The 21,884-nt window shown below is 46.2% G+C and overlaps 1 protein-coding gene across 3 annotated transcripts in view; it reads right to left on the bottom strand.

The window, feature by feature from the left end:
- The window catches only part of ARHGEF7 (Rho guanine nucleotide exchange factor 7), a 139,805-nt gene that overhangs the window by 80,874 nt on the left and 37,047 nt on the right, over positions 1-21,884 (bottom strand). For all 3 annotated transcript variants that reach the window (XM_038761852.1, XM_038761853.1, XM_038761854.1), the window contains exon 3: positions 3,550-3,634. In XM_038761852.1, coding sequence (XP_038617780.1) covers positions 3,550-3,634 — 85 coding nt within the window. The remainder of the gene's footprint in view (positions 1-3,549; positions 3,635-21,884) is intronic.

The following is a 21,884-nucleotide window of genomic DNA, read 5'->3' as shown; positions in this document are numbered from 1 at the left end:
ATCTTTAAAATGGGGATTCAATGCCTGTCCTCCCTCCTCCTTAAGACTGTGATTCCCCAAGTGAGCCAGGGACTGTGCCCGACCTGATTAACATTTATCCACCCCGGCGCTTAGTGCATAGAAAGAACTGAATTCCTACTGTAAATATTACAAAAGAACAAGTCCTTGTTTAAATACACCCGGGCTCCATGCACACTTTCAATCAGTGGTATTTACTGAGCACTTCCTGGGTGCAGGGCACTGTACTAAGCATTTGGGACAGAACAATGTAATAAAGTTGGGAGACATGACCTTTGCCCACAAGGAGTTTTCAGTCTAGATGGGGAGACAGACATGAAAATAAATTACGGATATGGACCTAAGTGCTGTGGGTAGGATGACTACCAAGCTCCTAACAGGTACAGAGCCAAACACACTTCCCAAATAATAAATCCAGATGGATTTCCGAGAACTTTCCTGGAGGGATGAGTTCCCCAGAAAATTACAGTCTTCTGGACTGGAAGTTTGTTGTGGGCAGGAAATTTGTCTGTCTATTGTTGTATTATACCTTCCCAGGCTCTTAGTACCAGGCTTCGCACACAGTAAGTGCTCAATAAATATGACTGAATTGAACTGAATTCCCCCTCCATCTCCGGGGAAAGCGGCAGGCTACCTCAGTCCTCTCCTCCCAACTGCATGTTTGTTGTGGACAGGGAACGTGTTGGTTTATTGTTGTATTGGACTCTCCCAAGCGCTTACTACAGTGCTCTGCACACAGTAAGCGTTCAGTAAATACAACTGAATTGAATGGAGTAGAGAGGCGGTTTGGTTTGTGACGGAACACAAGTGGCTCAGGTCCCAAAGAGTGCTTGAAGCCAGAGGACATGAAGACACCATTTTAAGTGACAACCCAAAAGCAGCCAAGGAGGAGTAGGGAATCAACACGGGTAGTTGACCCCGAGCAATAATAATAATAATAATAATAATAATAATAATAATAATAATAATAATAATAGTGTTTGTTAAGTGCTTACTATGTGCCAGGCACTGTTCTGAGCACTGTAATCAGGGTGGATACAGTCCTTGTCCCACACTGGGCTCACAGTCTCAATCCCCATTTTACAGATGAGGTAACCGAGGCACAGAGAAATGAAGTGACTTGCCCAAGGTCACGCAGCAGGCAAGTGGCGGAGCCCAGATTAGAACCCATGTCCCTCTGACTCGCAGGCCCGGGCCGCAGGCAGAGTTGTCTCCGGGTAGCGCAGGCCCTTGACTAGCAGGGCTGCCCTTCATCCCATTGCGAGGGAGAAGAGGGAGAGCAAAGCTGGGGATCGGAGCCATATGTCTGCTCTATGGCTTTGGGCAAGTCACTTCACTTCTCTGGGCCTCGGTTACCTTATCTGTAAAATAGTAATAATAATAATAATGGCATTTATTAAGCACTTACTATGTACAAAGCACTGTTCTAAGCGCTGGGGAGGTTACAAGGTGATGAGGTTGTCCCACAGGGAGCTCACAGTCTTAATCCCCATTTTAAAGATGAGGTAACTGAGGCCCAGAGAAGTTAAGTGACTTGCCCAAAGTCACACAGCTGACAATCAGCAGTGCCGGGATTTAAACCCATGACCTCTGACTCCAAAGCCTGTGCTCTTTCCACTGAGCCACGAAATGGGGAATAAGGGTGTGAGTCCTACGTGGGACAGGGACTGTGTCCAACCTGACTACAATTTGCACCTACCCCAGCTCTTAGAACGGTGCTTGGCACGTAGTAAGCCCTTAACAAGTACCATAATTGTCATTATTACGATTTCAGCCACAAAAGTCTCACCTTCAGTATTGCAGAACGGCCATCATTTTCCTCTTCCACTGACTCAGTGACCGGGGGTTCTACCATCCCTTAACCATCAGCTGTCTCTACGGTCGCGTGGGAACACTTGCCTCCTCCCTACAAACATAACCTATTCCGCGGAAACTAGGTACTACCCCTACATGTTTAAAAAAAGATTTGCCAATCTGCCGAGAAGTTTGCACCATCAATGGCATCTATAGAGCGCTTACCATGTGCAGAGCACTGAACTAAGCGCTTGGGAGAGTACAATACAATGGAGTTGGCAGACACGTTCCCTGCCCGCAACGACCTTACGGTCTAGAAGAGCGGGAGACGGATGTTAATAGAAATAACTTATATAATTTAAAGGTATGCAAATGCTGTGGGGTTGGTTGAGGGTGGGGCGGATATCAGGTGCCCAAAGGGCACAGATCACACAGAAGGGCACAAAAGACCAGAGTCTTTAACTTCTTTGAAGGCAGAATCAAGAAGGGGAGGGTGGGAGAAATGTGGAGTTTGATATCAATAGAACCATACTGTTAAAAAAAAAAAATCGATTTCCTCAATCCCTGTGACATTTCCCACAGGGGACAGATATTCAATGTTTCTCCCTGAAGCCAACGAGGCATCACATCAGAGTCCAATGTTCTCTGGAAATGGGATTAGTGATGTCGGTCTCTTCGGAACAACTGAGGATAAAGGTCAAATAGGAAGGTGCTCCCTCGACCCCCCGCCAAACCCCTTCTGCTGGGGTTCAGTGAGCAAACCGGAATTGCACTACAACACTTTCAGGAGTGGACTCACTGATCCATTCATTCAATCATATTTACTGAGCGCTTACTGTGTGCAAAGCACTGGACGAAGCCATTGGGAGAGTACAATGCGGGCAGGGAATAACTCTAACCAACCCTGCTTATTGTCCTCTTCCGAGCCCTCAGTACGGTGCTCTGAACCCAGAAGCTCTCAATAAATACAACTGATGAGGGCTTGAACCACATATAATAATAATTATGGTATTTGTTAAGCACTTACTATGTGCTAGGCAATGGACTAAGAGCTTATTTCTGAGAATCCATAGTGTTACTGAATGGGTTGTTACTTCCCAACACTCTAGCCATTCCGCGACCTTTTTAAATCACACCTATCATCAGGTCAGGGCGCGATGAATGGTATTTATTGAATGCTCACTATGGGAAGGGCACTGTTCTAAGAGCTTGGGAGAGCACAAGACAACAGAATTGGCAGGCACATTCTCTGCCCATAATAAGCTTACAGTCTAGAAATACCCATTCCAACTAATAGAATAGGGGTGAAAAAGCCCTGTAGGCCTCTTGTCTAACAAGTTCCATTGTACTGCATTCTACCAAGCGCTTCGTACAGTGCTGCCCACATAGTAAATGCCACTGATTAGCTGACGTTCCAGGATCCCTCTCATAAAACCTTGGAGGATCCGTTCTATAAAATGAGAAATCGGTACCTACTGTGAGCAAAGGATCAGAGTTGAAATCTGCCCAACTCAAGAGGAAAATCTTGCTCAACGGAAAAATTCAAACGCATCCAAAAGACAGCAGGGCTTCGGAAAGCAAGTGAGGTTTATTCAAAGTAATACCTTGAACCAATGCTTCTTTTACTTTCTCGACGGCATATCAAAGTGCACTGAGCTGAAACGCGACGGAGCGGTTTAAAGACGACAATGCAGGCGACCTTTTCCCCGCGGTTCGACAAAGCAGAACAGGCCTTACCTGCTGTTACTTTATTGAGCGTGACTAGAGAGCTGAGGACTTTGTTAAAGTTCTGGCCCTGATATAAATCATTTGCATCAAAAGTCTGAAAGGGAGATAAAAAAGAAAAATTAGTCAGATGCTACGTACGAACGGCCAGTTGGCCATTTCCGTCGAGAATGAGAGAATAAGCACGCGGGGCATGAAACCTGCCGATGGACTAGCAGAGCTGGTGGAAAGATTTTCCTTTCATTGATACAATAAATGCTGAAATATCAGTGTTTACTACCTTTTAACGTAGGATATATTCCATATACACTAGAGGGAGATGGAAAACAAGCTCGCCCGATTGATCTCTGGTCTTAAACATCTGTACTGTTCAGTGATGTCCCCCAAAACTGTTTAAAAAGGGACCGTTTAACAGAGTTGGAAACTAGCTCTAAAACCATGGACATTTTTCGTCCTACCTATCAGACCATCATGTTTTTCAGGTCCTAACAACTAGATTACACTAGTATTTCTCACTGCAAGACGCTATTTTATTGCCAATTCCTAGCAGGCAGCCTGATCTACTAACAATTTTCATTAATTCTGTCATTTATTGAGCGCTTACTGTGCACGGAGCACTGTTCTAAAGGCTTGGGAGAGTACAATTTAACAATAAACAGACACATTTCCTGACAATTTGTGGTTAAAGAGTACTAAACAACAAATTCAACTGAAAGAAAAACTGTTCACAGCTCTTTTACTAGATGAAAACCCATATTTACCAGACAGGAGGGTGCTTTGAGCTCAATGTTTGGGAAAAATCTAATCCATGCCTAACTTCATATAAAGACGACTATGGAAGAGCCTAGCCTCTTACACAGATGAGAGATTACACTGTCATAAGAAGTGTGTGTCAAGAGACAGGAGGTGTAAAATGTGACTAAAACTCCACCGTGCTTTTCATTCACCAACTTCAAGGAACTTTCCCCCACAATCGTGTTCTGAAAAGAGCGCATTTCCACTCTACAAATGGCGGGGACCCCGGGAGAAAATGGTTTCCGGAAGACAAGGCCCGAATCCATGTTTGTTTGGTTTTTTTTTTTAATCCAGGCTCTGCCCGTTGGATCCCCCTACTCCATTTCCCACCTCCAGCAGCCGCCCTCTTCCCTGATCCCGTTTCGTTGTGGGATGTGGACTACTTCTTTCGTTCGTTCGCTACAGGCCTGGAAAGATTCTGGCACTCAAAAGCTCAGTGATTACAATAAAGTTTAGGCGTTTCCGTGCTGCTAGATTGGTGCAGAATATCTGGCACTGGGCCCGGGGAGAGGCTGTAGGGCAGGATACTCGGTCCTCTTTCCTGTTGAGAGGAAGGGAGGAAAATGACAGACAATTCCAGAACTAACAATGGCAGACAGCCATATGAATTGGGTGGGGAGAGCAGGGGGGAGGGAGAAGAGAATGATCTACACAAGGGCACAAAGAAAAGTGCACTTGGGAAGAAAAAATATAATGGCTCGGGAGAATTAGATTTATCCACAGTGCAGAATAAGGTGGAGATTAAAAAAAAAAATACTAAGATCTTTCCCTTTATAGTCATGTTCAGATTCAAAACTAAAAATGACTTCCATAAGGATTGTGCCGATGATGCCGGAGATGAAAAATAGTAAATCCGCTCCCCGGAGATGGAGTTATTAAGCAAACTTCGAGTTTGGGTGAGAAGAGGAAAGAGGAGAGGGGGATGCTTAGTTAACTAAGCTCTACAGGGAGGAATAATGAACTAAGGCCGTTAGACGGCTGGAGTGCCACACTCAACCAGGCAACGTATAATCCCAAACACACAGGCCTTGCTCAAGAAATAATATTGACTGATTCATAAATGACTAGTCAAACAAAGAAGGCTCTCCATGTTTCATTTGCAGAAGTACTGTATTTCACTGCAGAAAGAGTTCCAAAACTAGACAATGCTTAGTCACTCGAGTGTTGAAGCTTAAGAAAAAAATGGTATTCACTGAGCGCTTACTGTGTGCAAGGCACTGTACTAAGCGCTTGGGACCACATCGAGCTCACAGTCTAGAGGTATTTGCCCCAATCTGCCCACGCACTCTTTGCAGATATAAAGATATTTAGGCTTAAAATGCCTATACTGCACACATAATCCTTATCTACCGTACGGATTACTCTCTTTGAGGACAAGGACTATATTTCTTTTACTTCTGAAGCCCCACCCTACAGCCCCCAGTTCAGTGTCGCGGATTTCCAGTAAGTGACTCAAACAAAATCGGGAGAACTTCGAGCAGCACAAGTCAGTCCTCTCAGAAAAAACACACGAGAAAAGATATTGGAACAGGCAACTGACCTATTCCCAACTAAAAATGTTGGGGATGCAAGATAAATGGGAGAGATGATCAAGAAAAACTTAAAAATTATCTGCTAAGACTATGGCATGCCCTCCGTTTCCCCAAAACATCTGTTTTCACTCTATAGTTTGCGTAGAACACTCAGAAAATCAGGGAGCGCTTTTTTTTTCCAACAACTTGTGCGTTTTATAATGCGTGTTTTCTTTAATGCGGGGTTTGTGGAGAACGTGACTCCCATTTTTAGGAGGACTGAGTGCCACTGTTCTTGCAGCCTTAAATATGGAGAAGCTAGAAACACGCTAAAATAGAAAGGCCAGCAGAGGCACTGAGCAGAAGTGTAAAAAAATGAAATGAAACTATGGAATCAGAAGATAATAAAGGATACAAGCATGATCTCGAACACTTAACAATGACGTCTACAACATGAAAAAGTCAAAAGGACACAGTAAATGTTCCAGAGGGAAACGAACTAAGCAAAAACACTTTTGGTTTACGGACCTGAAAAGAGGTTTTTTTTTTTAAAGTTATCATGCAAAAGAAGAAATTTAGCTAAAACCTTTCCACCAAAAATTAATCTTGAAAACTTTATTTTATTCTAATTGAAAATGATGCACAGGACACCAGGAGAAACCTACTTTTCCTAAATCCACAGCCATTTCTAATCGTGCAAACTGAATTAAAAGATTAAATTTGAGCAGTCATATAGCTGGCTTAAAAATTACTTTTAAATTGTGGCCTACAAGAAAGGCAACAGACATGAACACCGGGGGGGAAAAAACCACAGAAATTGTGGAAAACTATGTGAAAATATACGCAGTTTCAACTAACCTTCATTGTGAAGCAGGCAGGCCAACCTTCCCAGTTGGATGTAAAGAATAACAGGATGTTAAAAACCTGAGGTTTCCTGTTGTTCTCAGACTATATCTTTCTTACTGGGATCCAGGGAACCAGTTGATTGGCTGGAATTTCCCACTCTCGGCTCCCGCATGACGTTACCAATTTAGTAATATGAATGACATTGTTCAGGAAACTGAACAATGAGATGAGACACCGGCTGCTGACTAAAAAATATCTATGTTAAAAGCAAAGGATGCCTCGAGCTACTTCATCGAGAAGTATAAAAAACGGAATCCCATGCCCGTTATGACTTTTGTTGCGAATGAACCAGGAGATCATTAAAATGGCTCACCATAAACTGCACTGGCTGTGGTGAAGGCATGCTAAAAAGGCCGAGAATCTATATAAAGTAGTAAAGGCGTTCTTGGGCGGGCTGACATCACCGCTGATCTAAGTGTTAACTTGAAGGGAAGCACAGTATAAAACACAGAAAATGTGAGAATGGGGGAGAAGATGAATGAATGGATGGATGAGAAAGCGGTGGAGGGGAGATAGGAACAAGAGAAAGGAAGGGAACACAGTTGCTGAAAAAGGGGAGGGGGAAGAGAGAGAAAGAGGAGGAGGACATGGATAAAAGGAACAAGGAAATAATGATGATGGTATTTGTTAAGCGCTTACTATGTGCAAAGCACTGTTCTAAGCGCTGGGGTGATCACAAGGTTGTCCCACGTGGGGCTCACAATCTTAATCCCCATTTTACAAATGAGGGAACTGAGGCCCAGAGAATAATGATAATAATAATAATAATAATAATAATAATAATAATAATAATGGCATTTGCTAAGCGCTTACTATGTGCAAAGCACTCTTCTAAGCGCTGGGGGATGCAATGGGATCAGGTTGTCCCACGTGGGGCTCACAGTCTTAATCCTCCTTTTACAGATGAGGTAACTGAGGCTCAGAGAAGTTAAGTGCCTTGCCCAAGGTCACACAGCAGACATGTGGCGGAGCCGGGATTCGAACCCATGACCTCTGACTCCAAAGCCCGGGCTCTTTCCACTGAGCCACGCTGCTTCTCATAAGAGAAGTGACTTGTCCAAAGCCACACAGCTGACAATTGGCGGAGCCGGGATTGGAACCCATGACCTCTGACTCCAAAGCCCGGGCTCTTTCCACTGAGCCACGCTGCTTCTCTATAGAATCAAGCTGATTCAAGAGAATCAAGAATAAAGGGAATCAAGGTGCTAAGATAAGCTCATTATGTGCAGGGAATGTGTCTGTTTATTGTTATATTGCACTCTCCCAAGTGTTTAGTACAGTGCCCTGCACACGGTAAGTGCTCAATAAATACGACTGATTGATGGATAGACTGCGCGCTCTTTGGGGGAGGGATCGTATCTACCGAAGACATCGTACTGCAGTCTGCCAAGCGCTTAGTTCTGTGCCCTGCATGCAGTTAAGCACTCCAGAATTCCAACGATGGATTTAAACCAAACTTGTTGACAATGCTCCGCACACAGCGAGCGCTCAATAAATATGATTGATTGACTGATTGGCTAAAGCCCTTTCACAACCTTTCCTTACCAACCGCCTAGGCCAACTGCCTTTGACTCAACTGCAATCAATTATTATTATTATTATACGACCGAGCCCTGCCAGAGGAAAGGGTGAAATAATGATAATAATGATGCCATTTGTCAAGTGCTTACTACGTGCCAAACACTGTTCTAAGCGCTGGGGGGGGGATACAAGGTAATCAGGTTATCCCACATGGGGCTCACAGTCTTCATCCCCATTTTACAGATGGGGTAACTGAGGCACAGACTACAGAAGCAGCATGGCTCAGTGGAAAGAGCCCGGGCTTTAGAGTCAGAGGTCACGGGTTCAAATCCCAATTGTCAGCTGTGTGACTTTGGGCAAGTCACTTAACTACTCTGTGGGACAACCTGATCACCTTGTAACCTCCCCAGCGCTTAGAACAGTGCTTTGCACATAGTAAGCACTTAATAAATGCCATTATTAAGTGGCGGAGTTGGGATTAGAACCCATGACCTCTAACTCTCAAGATGTGCTCTTTCCACTAAGCCACGCTGCTTCCCACATGGGACAACCTCATTACCCTGTATCCCCCCCAGGGCTTAGAACAGTGCTTGGCACATAGTAAGCGCTTAACAAATGCCATCGTTATTCTCAGAAGCAGAGGTGCAGGGGGATGGGGTTTAGGAGCCAGTGGAAGATAGGAAGGGTTTACAGGCATTTACTGCTCACCAGCCATGAGCTTGGGCACGCGAGTGTCTACTTGGCAGTCAGGCGGAATCAGATGCAGAAGCAGCGTAGTCTGAAGAGCTCAGGCCTGGGAATCAGAGGACCTGGGTCCTAAGCCCGGCTCCACTGCTTGACTGCTGTGTGACCTCAGGCAAGTCGTTTCACTTCTCTGGTCCTCTGTTACCTCAACTGGAAAATGGGGATTAAGACTGTGGGTCCTATGTGGGACAAGGATTGTATTCAACCTGATTACGCTCTATCTACCCCAGCGCAACTGGCACGCAGTAAGCGCTTAAATGCCATTTTTAAAAAAAATGCCATTTTAGATTGCTACATATCCACTACTCCCTCATCCCCCTATAATTTTTTTTTTAAATTGCCATTTTAGATTGCTACATATCCACTACTCCCTCATCCCCCTACTAGTAAAATTTTTACACCTGCCTCCTCCTCTAGACTATAAACGCCTTGTGAACAGGGAACCTATCTACCAAACTCCACTGAATTGTTCTTTTCCAAGTCCCTAGTAAAATGCTCAGCACACACTAAGTGCTCACTAAATTCTCACGTCAGCAACATGGTAAACAAATCAGTGTGGCCTAGAGGGAAGAGCAAGGGCCTGGGAGCCAGAGGACCTGGGTTCTGATCCTGGCTCCACCGCTTGTCTGCTGTGTGATCCTGGTCAAGTCACTTCACTTCTCTGTGCTTCAGTGACCTCATCTGTCACTGGCTGTGAGCCCTACGTGACTCAGGGACTGTGTCCAACGCGATTATGCTGTATCTACCCGGTACTTAGTACGGTGGCTGGCACAGAGCTGGCACTTAAATACCACTAAAATAAAATTTAAAAAGAGCTGGGTTCTAATCCTGGCCCTGCTACTTGCCTGATGCTACTTGCCAAGATCTGCCCTTTCCTCTCCATCCAAACCGCTACCCTGCTAATTCAAGCTCTCATCCTATCCCGTCTGGACTACTGCACTAGCCTTCTCTCTGATCTCCCATCCTCGTGTCTCTCTCCACTTCAATCCATACTTCATGCTGCTGCCCGGGTTATCTTTGTCCAGAAACGCTCTGGACATATCACTCCCCTCCTCAAAAACCTCCAATGGCTACCGATCAATCTGCGCATCAGGCAGAAACTCCTCACCCTGGGCTTCAAGGCTGTCCATCCCCTCGCCCCCTCCTACCTCACCTCCCTTCTCTCCTTCTACTGCCCAGCCCGCACCCTCCGCTCCTCCACCGCTAATCTCCTCACTGTACCTCGCTCTCGCCTGTCCCGCCATCGACCCCCGGCCCACGTCATCCCCCGGGCCTGGAATGCCCTCCCTCTGCCCATCCGCCAAGCTAGCTCTCTTCCTCCCTTCAAGGCCCTGCTGAGAGCTCACCTCCTCCAGGAGGCCTTCCCAGACTGAGCCCCTTCTTTCCTGTCCCCCTCGTCCCCCTCTCCATCCCCCCATCTTACCTCCTTCCCTTCCCCACAGCACCTGTATATATGTATATATGGTTGTACATATTTATTACTCTATTTATTTATTTATTTATTTTACTTGTACATTTCTAGCCTACTTATTTTGTTGGTATGTTTGGTTCTGTTCTCTGTCTCCCCCTTTTAGACTGTGAGCCCACTGTTGGGCAGGGACTGTCTCTATGTGATGCCAATTTGTACTTCCCAAGCGCTTAGTACAGTGCTCTGCACATAGTAAGCGCTCAATAAATACGATTGATTGATTGATTGATTGATTGATGAGTGACTTTGGACAAGTCACTTACCCTCTCTAGGCTGTAAATTCATCTCTAGGCTGTAAACTCATCTCCAGACTGTAAGCTCACTGTGGGCGGGGAATGTGCCTCCCAACTCTGTTGGATTGTACCCTCTCAAGCACTTAGTACAGTGCTCTGCACAAAGTAAGGCGCTCTAGAAATACCACTTATAGACTGATTGATTCTCTGTGCCTCAGCTTTCTCATCTGTAAAAACGGGGATTAAATATCTGTTCTCCCTCCCCAATTTGGGCCAGGGATTGTGGATGACCTGATTATCCTGTTCCTATGCCGGTAATGAGTACAGTACTTGGCACGCAGTGAGTGTTTAAAGAATACCCAAATTATTGTTATTAGGTCATACTGAAAGTCAGCCAAGTAAAAATTACTAAACAGAACAATCGTGTTTTATTTTGACACTCCATCTTCTTTGAAACTACGAGGATGATCTAAGCAGCATATCTGTGTTTTTAAAGAACCACCTACTGTTACACAAACAGCAAAAGCCACTGACTTTCCTAACCTACCTAGCAATCGTTCGATCCATCAATGGTCTTGGTTGAGCGCTCTCCATGTGCAGAGCACTGTACTAAATGCCTGGGAGAGGACGATAAAGCAGAGTTGGTGGACACGATCCCTGTCCACAAAGAGCTTACGGTCTACTAAAAACACAGGAGAGAGGCAGGCCCCGAATTGCCGAGAACTGACTTGCCCAAGGTCACATGGCAGACAGGAGGCAGAGCCGGGATGAGAACCCCAGTTTTCCGAGAGTCGACTGCACAACCGTGGCTGTTCTTGAACCCTTTAAAGCAAGCAAACTCTCGTCATCTGTTTATTATTAGTACTGTGGTCCTTAAGTGCTTTTTAAGCCCTGTTCTAAGAGCTGAGGTAGACGTAAGTTAATCAGGTTGGGCAGAGCCCCTTACCATTTCACACTCTTACCATTTCACAGATGAGGTAACTGAGGCACAGAGAAGTAAAGTGACTTGCCCAAGGTCACACAACAGACATACGGCAGAGCTGGGATTAGAGCCCAGCTCTAACTATCCACTTGGCCACATTGCTTAATACACTGTCTGGCGCATAGTAAGCGCTTAAATATGATTCCCCCCCCATCTTACCTCCTTCCCTTCCCCAAAGCACCTGTATATATGTATATATGTTTGTACATATTTATTACTTTATTTATTTACTTATTTTGCTTGTACCTATCTATTCTATTTGTTTTATTTTGTTAGTATGTTTGGTTTTGTTCTCTGTCTCCCCCTTCTAGACTGTGAGTGCACTGTTGGGTGGGGACTGTCTCTATATGTTGCCAGCTTGTACTTCCCAAGCGCTTACTACAGTGCTCTGCACACAGTAAGCGCTCAATAAATACGATTGATTGATTGATTTAAAAAAATACAACCGGGCTAGGTGGGCAGTTTACTTTCAGGCTACTCTTTACCTCATCATACAGACAGTAGCTGAGAGGGGAAAGGAGGGAAGGGAAGCTGGGGGTGGCATCGGCTTCCTTGGCAGCCCGGGGACCACGATGAGGCTCACCCAGAGGCTCGGGGAGTGCCCGGCCTCCACCTGAATCTCTGCCAACCAGAAAGGCTCCTGCCTCGGGGCTCCAACCCCAGAGATTCGCATCACTCACTCACACCCTCCCCCCTGGCCTTTAAACATTTATCTCGGCTATTAAAAATGACTTCATGGGGCTGATGGAAATTTCCTAGAAGTAACAGAGAAGTAACTGAGAGGCCAGGCCTCTGGCGAGATTATATTTTCTGGGGTTTTTTTTAAACGAATGTGACTAATTTTTTTTTTAAAGATATGTGACAGAGTTGGACGGCATCTGAAAGATCAGGTTGGAATGAAAGGTAAAATCTCTCCATCCATTCCTCCGACCGCCTCAATCAGTAGTGTTTGCTGAGCGTTTACTGTCTCTACACTGTGAGCTCACTGTGGGCAGGAATGTGTCTGTTGTTATATTGTACTCCCAAGTGCTCCGTACAGTGCTTGACACACAGTAAGTGCTCAATAAATACAACTGAATGAATGAATGTGTGCGGAGCACTGTATTAACTACTTGGGAAAGGACAATAATTGGACAGAGTTGGTGTGAGAGTTTCCTACCCACAATGAGCTTCCAGTCTAGAGGGATGGATTTTCACTGGGGAGAACTGTATCAATCAATCCAATCAATCATATTTATTAAGCCCGCTGCTGGGTAGGGACTGTCTCTATATGTTGCCAACTTGTACTTCCCAAGCACTTAGTACAGTGCTCTGCACACAGTAAGCACTCAATAAATACGATTGAATGAATGAATGAAGCGCTGTGAGCACAGCACTGTACTTTGCGCTTGGGAGAGCCAAATACAACAGAGTTGGTGGACACATTGCTAACAGTTTAAAAGGAGATAATCTTGAGTAAGATCATCTTAAGTCATCTAACCGCTTTGGATTTACCTGGCTAGGATTCACAGATATTGAAGAAATACTACCAGCCCAATATGAGGGAAGATCAATGAGACAATATCTGGATTTGAATGAGAAGCGGTAGGGCTCATCGAATACTGACAGTTCACCAGTCTAACAAAAATACCTTGGACAGATCATCATCGACTGTATTTATTGAGCACTTACCATGTGTAGTGCATGCTTTTGGGTGTTTAGGAAAGTCTCATCCCGGACTGAGCCCCCTTTTTCCTCTCCTCCTCCCCATCCCCCCCCACTCTACCTCCTTCCCCTCCCCACAGCACCTGTTTGTACATATTTATTACTCTATTTACTTGTACTTATTTACTATTCTATTTATTTTGTTAATGATGTGCACCTAGCTTTACTTCTATTTATTCTGATGACTTGACACCTGTCCACATGTCTTCTTATCTGTCTCCCCCTTCTAGACTGTGAGCCCATTGTTGGGTAGGGACTGTCTCTATATGTTGCCAACTTGTACTTCCCAAGCGCTTAGTACAGTGCTCTGCACACAGTAAGCGCTCAATAAATACGACTGAATGAATGAATGATACAACAGGGTTGATAGACATATTTCCAACGACCATTTTCTCCACCTTTGCCTCTGTGGCTGTCTTGGGCTTATCTCTTCATTTGTTTTAATTTGTTTGAAGCCTTATCTTGGTACCTCTTACCTCTCCTGCTCAACTTGCTAATTACACATAGGCTCACCCCTCTTCAACCTTTAATTTCTCACTCTGCCAAAGGGGCTTATCTCTTGAGCCCTAAGACACTGTTTATTATTGTATATCTTGTCTCCAGAATCGGCACTTCTTTTCCACCCTTCCCTTTTTACTGCTAACTGGAACCCTCCAATAGACAAGATAAGTAAGAGGCTGGGTGGTTTTGCTCCTTTTCAATGCAGCTGAGACCTTAAGCTTTCACCCGGTTTCCCTGTCAGACAGTTTCCTTTAAACTGGATTTGCTCAACAGAGGTAAATCTGACTTAACTGAAAAGGGTTAGGATCAAAGTCATTCTGGGAAGGGAAAAAATTGTGGATTTTCACAGAAAGAGAATTGCATTTGTACTCTTTTTTCAGAACATCTGGTAGGTCTTTTCTCTGAGCAGCCGCCAACCCCATCCACCCAGTTCAAGGGTCTTTCCAAGCAGGGGCAGTTGCTAGGACCAAAGCCGGGGTTCAGGGAGGGGAGGGAGCCCAGATGGCCATAATAAATACTCCTGTCCAAGGAAAGGAAATGCTTGGAAAAAAGCAGTGAATTAACCAGTTAGTGGAAGCGTACTCTTTAAACCCAAGACATCTATAAAAGCATTCATTTCAAAGACGGCTAGAACGCCAGCAGGATTCAAGGCAGGTAGTGATGTCTATAAAAGAAGCAGCGGGACCTAGTGGAAAGAGCCCGGGCCTGGGATTCAGAAGGCCTGGGCTCTATGCCTGGCTCTGCCCACTGCTGGCTGTGTGACCTTGGGCTAGTCACTTCACTCCTCCAGGCCTGTTTCCTCAACTGTAAAATGGGGATTCGATACCTGTTCTCCCTCCCACTTGAGACGGTGAACCCCTGCACGGGACAGGGACTGTGTCCGACCTAATTGCCCGTACCTACCCCAGCGCTTAGAACAGTGTTTGACACATAGTGAACATGGAAGCGAACGATACGACATGTTCCAAGAGGCCACCACGGGAGACCTCAACACAGGCTCTTCCTTCTGCCCTTCATTTTTCTGGAAGAACAGAAGATAATGACCCCCCTGCAACCGCAATGAGGTCACTTTGGTTTTCGAAGGAAGTGCCGGCTTCCACTAAATTTGCGAAACGGCTATTTTTGACCTGAGACATACGAGTCACTGATTTGGCTGGCGTCTGGAGCGGAGTTTTCCGGGTTTTAAAAATACAATTTTGTCCTCTCACGCTGTCAGGGGGAATTTATGACTTGTAAACTCATTCCTCCACCTCCCGACTTTCTTGTTCGAAACAAGTTGGGCTATTTAAGGCCTAATGCAAACGGGGATGATCTGCTGGGAAAAGGAGAACAGGACTTGAGCGGTTTAATTCGGGTTCTCCTGGCTGCCTCCGCTTTGTCCTTTTAATTCCTCCCATTCTTTGCACCCTTGCTGTGAACTTAACTTTCCTGGTGAGGGTGGGGGAGGAATGTCTGATAGGCTGCGGCAAATATGAATCTTAGAGCAATTTAACGGCATTTTCCTGTCGGCTCAAACCTGAAATCCATTGCAACGCACTGATTTCGGAGCTCAGCGTGGCAGAGCCAGACTGCAGATGGATGTGTGCAGCATGATGTACTGAATAGAGTGCAGGCTTGTGAGTCAGAAGGCCATGGGTTCTAACCCCAGATTTTCCACTTGTTTTCTGTGTGACCCTGGGCAAGTGCACTGTGCCTCACTGCAAAATGAGACTGATCCCCACGAGAGACAGGCCCTGTGCCCAATCCGATTTGCTTGTATCCACCCCAGTGCTTAGTACAGTGCCTGGCACGTAGTAAGCGCTTAACAAATATTATTACTATTATGGGGACACAACTTCTCTCATAACGTTTAGGAGCCGAGTTGCTACGAGGCACCTGAAATTATGATCGCTTATGAGAGAAGCAATGCGGTTTTTTTTTAGACAGATCTGCCATCTTACATGTGATTTCCGGGGAGGGGAACTCGAGGGGTCTCTATGCAAGTCATTTATTTGTTCTCTCAGTGTTACCAACAAGAAGATGGGGGGAGGGGGGTGTTCCCCACCCCCAAACTAAGTCACAGGCTTAAGGAGCTCTATCCCTCTTCTGCCCTTTTCGGCCCTTCCAGCTGGTAATCCTCCATTTCCATTACAAAGAACTCCAGCAGAGCCCAGCTGGGGGACTTTGGAAAAAAAAAAGCAGTCAATTCCATTTGAGTTTGAGTGCTTACTGTGTGCAGGGCACTTTACTAAGCGCTTGGGAGAGGGAAGTTTCTCCAGCCAGGGTCTTCTAACGCCCCATCGGATGCAAAGATGTGCGTATTATAACATGTTGCGAGCGTCTCACGGAATTGCATCTGTGTAGCTAGGTCAATGACTGTAACTACATTGTGGGCAAGGAACGGGTCTACCGACTCTCTTCATCATCAATCATATTTATTGAGCGCTTACTATGTGCAGAGCACTGTACCAAGTGCTTGGGAAGTACGAATTGGCAACATATAGAGACAGTCCCTACCCAACACTGGGCTCAGTCTAAAAGACTCTCTTGCATCGTACTTTCCCAGCTGCTTACTTCAGTAAATTCTCGGTAAATACCATTGAATAATTCTTCTTTATCATAAGCAGGGGAAGCAGAAATGCTTAACGTGTTGCATCAGTTGGCCTCCTTAACTCTTGGGCAGTGCTGAGTTAGTGCCTACCACGGGGAAGAGGAAGGAGAGAAAGGGGGTTCTTTCAGCTTTTTTTATGGTAGTGATTGCGCTCTTACTATGTGCCAGGCACTGTACTAACTGCTGGAGTAGTCACAAGTTAATCAGGTTGGACAGAGTCTATGTCCCACGTGGGGCGCCCAGTTTTAATCCCCATTTTACAGATGAGGAAACTGAGGCCCAAAGGAGTGAAGCAACTTACCCAAGGTCCCGCAGCAGACAAATGGCAGAGCCGGGATTAGAACCCGGGTCCTTCTGATTCCCAGGCTCGTGCTCTTTCTGTTCGGCCACGCTGCTTCTACTGAAGATGAGATATACAAGGCGATATCCAGCAAGTTACTTTTTTCTCGCCCTTCAGATCCGTCCTGAGGGAGAGCTGCAGAACGGATGCCCAAAGTACTAAGGCCATATTCCTCACCTTTCTCTGTTAGTGCTGGTTTTTCAACAGCCCCAAGCATGCTACGAGCCCACAGTTAGCCTAGTGGAAGCAGAGAGGTCTAACGGATAGGGTTGGGAGTCAGAGGAACTGGGCTGCCAACTTGTACTTCTCAAGCGCTTAGTACAGTGCTCTGCACACAGTAAGCGCTCAATAAATACGACTGAATGAATGAATGAATGGGTTCTAATCCCGGCTCTGCCCCTTGACGTCTATGTGACCTTGGGCAACTCACCTCTCTTCTCTCAGTTCTTTCATCTGTAAAATGGGGGTATAATACCCCATAGACTGTGAGCCCCATAGGGTACAGGGACCACGTCCAACTCGATTACCTTCTATCTACCCCAGTGCTCAGTACATTCATTCATTCAATCGTATTTATTGAGCGCTTACTGTGGGCAGAGCACTGTACTAAGCGCTTGGGAAGTACAAGTTGGCAACATATAGAGGCGGTCCCTACCCAACAACGGGCTCACAGTACAGCATCTGGCGCAGAACGTGCCCTTAGATACCATATTATTTTAATTCAATTAGCACTACAGTTCTCTTCCCAACAGGAACAGGTGCACCATATGCTTATACTCAATTCTCCCCACTTCCTTGATAGTTCTCCAAGCCTTTTCCATCGTCAAAATAGATTACTAAGCATCCCCAGCTGGATGCAAGAGGCGGAACTGTGGGAAGGAAACGCAACCGAGAGGAGGCTCCGGAAAACGTGTACTATCACACCCACGTCTCAGACAAAGGGAATGAAACGAGTGGGCGGAGAGGGAAGTCAGAAGGCGAGAGTGACCACACACCTTCTCCCTGGCTGCGACGTGCCAAAGTTTTGTTGTTTTCTTATGGTATTTGCTAAGTGCTTCACGTAGCACCGGGGTAGATATGAGATAATCAGGTTGGACACGGTCCATGTCAGTCATTCGTATTTATTGAGCGCTTACTGTGTGCACGGAATTGTGCTAAGCGCTTGGGAGAGTGCAATGTAATAATAAACGGACACATTCCCTGCCCGCAGCAAACTTAAGGCTTAGAAAGGGAGGGAAACAGACATTAATATAAGCTCTGTGAGGCTGGGAGTGGGGAGGAATAAAGAGGCTTCCAGTCTTAATCATCAATGATATTTATCGAGCATTTATTGTACTATGCACTTGGGAGAGTACACACCAACAGAGTTGACAGTCATGTCCCCTGCCCACAAAGAGCTTACGGTCTAGAGATGACTTTACAAACTAGAGACCGTTGTCCCCAAGAAACCCTCAATAAATGCCACTGGTTGACTGAACGCTCTCCAGTCCCTGCCCAAATCAGAGAAAGAGGAAATGAGGGGTCAGGGACAGGAGAGGGGAGTAACACTTTCTCCTAGAAGACAGGCAAGAGGAAAGATGTCTGTTACTCTTTTCCTGGACAGGTAAGGGCATAATATCAAAAGCTACCTTTTTCTACCCTGCTCTGATCACACTGTAAAAATGACACCTTGGCCTAGTGGAAAGAGCCCGGGCCTGGGAATCATGGGACCTGGTTTCTAATCCCAGCTCCGCCACTTACCTGCTGTGTGACCTCAGACAAGTCACTTCACTTCTCTGTATATTAGTTTCCTCCTCTGTAAAATGGGGATTAATACCTGTTCTCTCTCCTACTCAAGACTGTGAGCCTTTTGTGAGTTAAGGACTGCGTCCAACCTGACTACTCTGTATCTACCCCAGCCCTCTGTACAGTGCTTGGCATGTAGTAAGCACCAAACAAATCCAATTTTTTTTAATGGTATTTATTAAGCGCTTACTATGTGCAAAGCACTGTTCTAAGCACTGGGGAGGTTACAAGGTGATCAGGTTGTCCCACGGGGGGCTCACAGTTTCAATCCCCATTTTCCAGAGGAGGTAACTGAGGCACAGAGAAGTGAAGTGACTTCCCTGAAGTCACACAGGTGACACTTGGTGGAGCCGGGATTTCAACCCATGACCTCTGACTCCAAAGCCCGTGCTCTTTCCACTGAGCCACGCTGCTTCTCATCACTTACTATTACAATTATTATCATCACCACTGAAATTTAAAATTAGAGCACCCAAATCACCCGAGAGCCTGTAATTCATCCTTTGGTCAGCTTTAGACTTTAAAAAAAAAAAAAGACATCCCTCGACTCACAAAGACAAAAGAGAAGATGGTTCATCTTTCGAATCGCACTTTGACCAACAAAATCCAATCAGAGGTCCCAAGCCTACCGTTCCCAAATCCGACCTTCACCCCCTTACTCTGGGCTTTACCTCAGCGGGAGGTTTCGAGTACAGTTCTCTTGGTCGATGAATTGTGAATGATTAATTCATTTTGAACTTGGTCTTCTAGGGGAGCCGTGAGAAGTACAGATTTAATCGAAAAATAAATACGGCCTAACCTTGACTCTGTTGGCTCTAAGCGCCATTACAAACACAAAATGCCTGCATAGGAACGCGGCTGCAGACATAAGGTCCAAATAAACGGCCCTGGATTTCGCGCCACACGGCTGCACCCTGTCAGGGCTCTCGTCCTTGATGATGGTATTTGTTCAGCGCTTACTATGTGCCAGGCGCTGGACTAAGCACTAGGGCGGATGCAAGCAAATCGGGTTGAAGAGCGTCCCTGTCCCGCATGGGCCTCGTGTTCTTAATCCCCATTTTCCAGAGGAGGGAACTGAGGCCCAGGGAAGTGAAGTGACTTGTCCAAGGCCACGCAGCAGACAAATAGGAGAACCGGGATTAGAACCCCTGACCTTCTGACGCCCAGGCTCTATCCACTACTAAAATATTTCAGCTTCACACCCAATAACACTTCTCTGCCCCTCACGACCCAAGCAACAAAACTGCCACCTGATCTGCTCAGAGGAATGAGGTACCACCTTGGTAGAAGTAGGTCTGTCATATTTACTGAGCGCTTCCTGTGAGCAGAACATTTTACTAAGCGCTTGGAAAGTACAACACAGAGTTGATCGACGTGAACCCTTCCCACAAGGAGGCTAAAGAGGAAGACGTGACAAGGGATTTGGGATAGGGGAAGTTATACTGGAAATTGTCTTGTTCTGAACATGCACTTTGGGAGACAGTGGAATCTTTTCGCGACATAACGGTGTTAGCTTCCTCAGAAAATGGAAACTCGGGTATGCTGGAGCAAGCGTGGCCTAGTGGAGATAGCCCACGACCGGGAATCACAAGGACCTGGGTTCTAATCCCAGCTCCGCCACCCGCCAGCTATGTGACCTCGGGCGAGTCACGAGTCACTTCACTTCTGCTCGGTGCCTCAGTTCCCTCGTGCAAAATGGGGATTGAGACTGGGAGCCCCACGAGGAACAGGAACTGTATCTACCCCAGCGGTCAGGACAGTGCCTGGCGTGTAGCAAGCACTTACATACCATAAAAAGTCCAACCATCGATGGCACTTATTCCTGTGGGCAGAGTACTCGGGAGGGGACGATGCAGACCAGAAGGGGAAGCCCTCCGGAGCAGGCAGAAAATGTTCAATGAGCAAGGACGACGGGAGTCAGGCCTGGCCCGGCGCCTCACTTTCCTACCCCTTGGGTTGCAGAGGGTGGGATCAGCCTCCGTCCCAAGGTTCAGGCTGTAAAATAGGCCTAGTGCCAGCACAGAGCAGATAAGAATGTAAGCCCCATGGGGAACATGGACGGTGTCCAACCTCATTAACTTGCATCATCCCCAGTGCTTGGGACAGGGCATGCCACTTAGTAAATGCTTACCAAGTACTACAATTATTATTAATGAAACACTAAAACAGCAGGAGACAAGAACAAATACACCAAACCCAGAATAAAAACGAAACTTTTTTCACCGAACCCAAACCCTGAAAGAGGGGCCGAAGCTGAGGCCGGCACCTCAAAGATGCTCCAAAGTGGGCAATCGTGATGAAATGGATAACTTGGAGAAGCAGCGTGGCTTAGTGGAAGGAGCCCGGGCTTGAGAGTCAGAGGGTGTGGGTTCTAATCCCGCCTCCACCACTTGTCCGCTGTGTGACCTCGGGCAAGCCACCTCACTGCTCTGGGCCTCAGTTACCTCATCTGTAAAATGAGGATTAAGACTGTGAGTCCCATGGGGGACGGCCTGATTAGCTAATAACTGCCCCACTGCTTAGAAAAGTGCTTGGCACAGAGTAAGCACTTCACAAATACCATCATCATCAATTTGCTGATGGAGGGAGTCACTAAAGGTGGTGATTTATCCTGAAATCTCCGACTTGCTCCATGTCCCCCATCCTGGGTGTCCCCAGGAAATAAATAGGGAACTTCATTTTTCCTAATAAACTTTTATCCGTGCCCATGGATACGCAGGCTACCTGATGGGGGTTCTGATAATCCCTGTCACTGGTCTACCCACTCTCAGGCTCCTGGATTAGATGCTAAGCAGGAGGAATAGGGAAGCGGTGTGGTCTAACAGATTCCGGGGCTTGGGAGTCAGAAGGATTGGGTTCTAATCCCGGCTCTGCCACTTGCCTGCTGTAGGACCCCGGGCAAGTCGCTTCACTTCTCTGGGCTTCAGTGACCTCATCTGTAAAATGGGGATTAAGATTGGAAGCCCCTTGTGGGGCTTGGGCTGTGTCAAACCTGAATACCTTGTATCTACCCCAGACCTTGGAGTAGCGTCTGGCACATACCAAGTGCTTAACAAATTTTTAAAAAAAAATGACCCTAGGGGGAAAAAAACCACCTATCACCCTGATTTGCTCTCTTTATTCATCCCCCCGGCCCAGTCCCACAGCACTTTTGTCCACATCTGTTATTTATTTATATTAATGTCTGTCCATCCCATGTCGTCGGCGCCTCCCCCACAACTGTAAGTGTATTGTGGGCAGGGAATGTGTCTGTTTATTGTTATATTG

The sequence above is a fragment of the Tachyglossus aculeatus genome, chromosome 20 (assembly GCF_015852505.1).
Source record: "Tachyglossus aculeatus isolate mTacAcu1 chromosome 20, mTacAcu1.pri, whole genome shotgun sequence".
NCBI classification, from domain to species: Eukaryota; Metazoa; Chordata; class Mammalia; order Monotremata; family Tachyglossidae; genus Tachyglossus; species Tachyglossus aculeatus.
The sequence above is the reverse complement of the archived record's forward strand: the minus strand, read 5'-3'. Positions and strand labels throughout refer to the sequence as shown.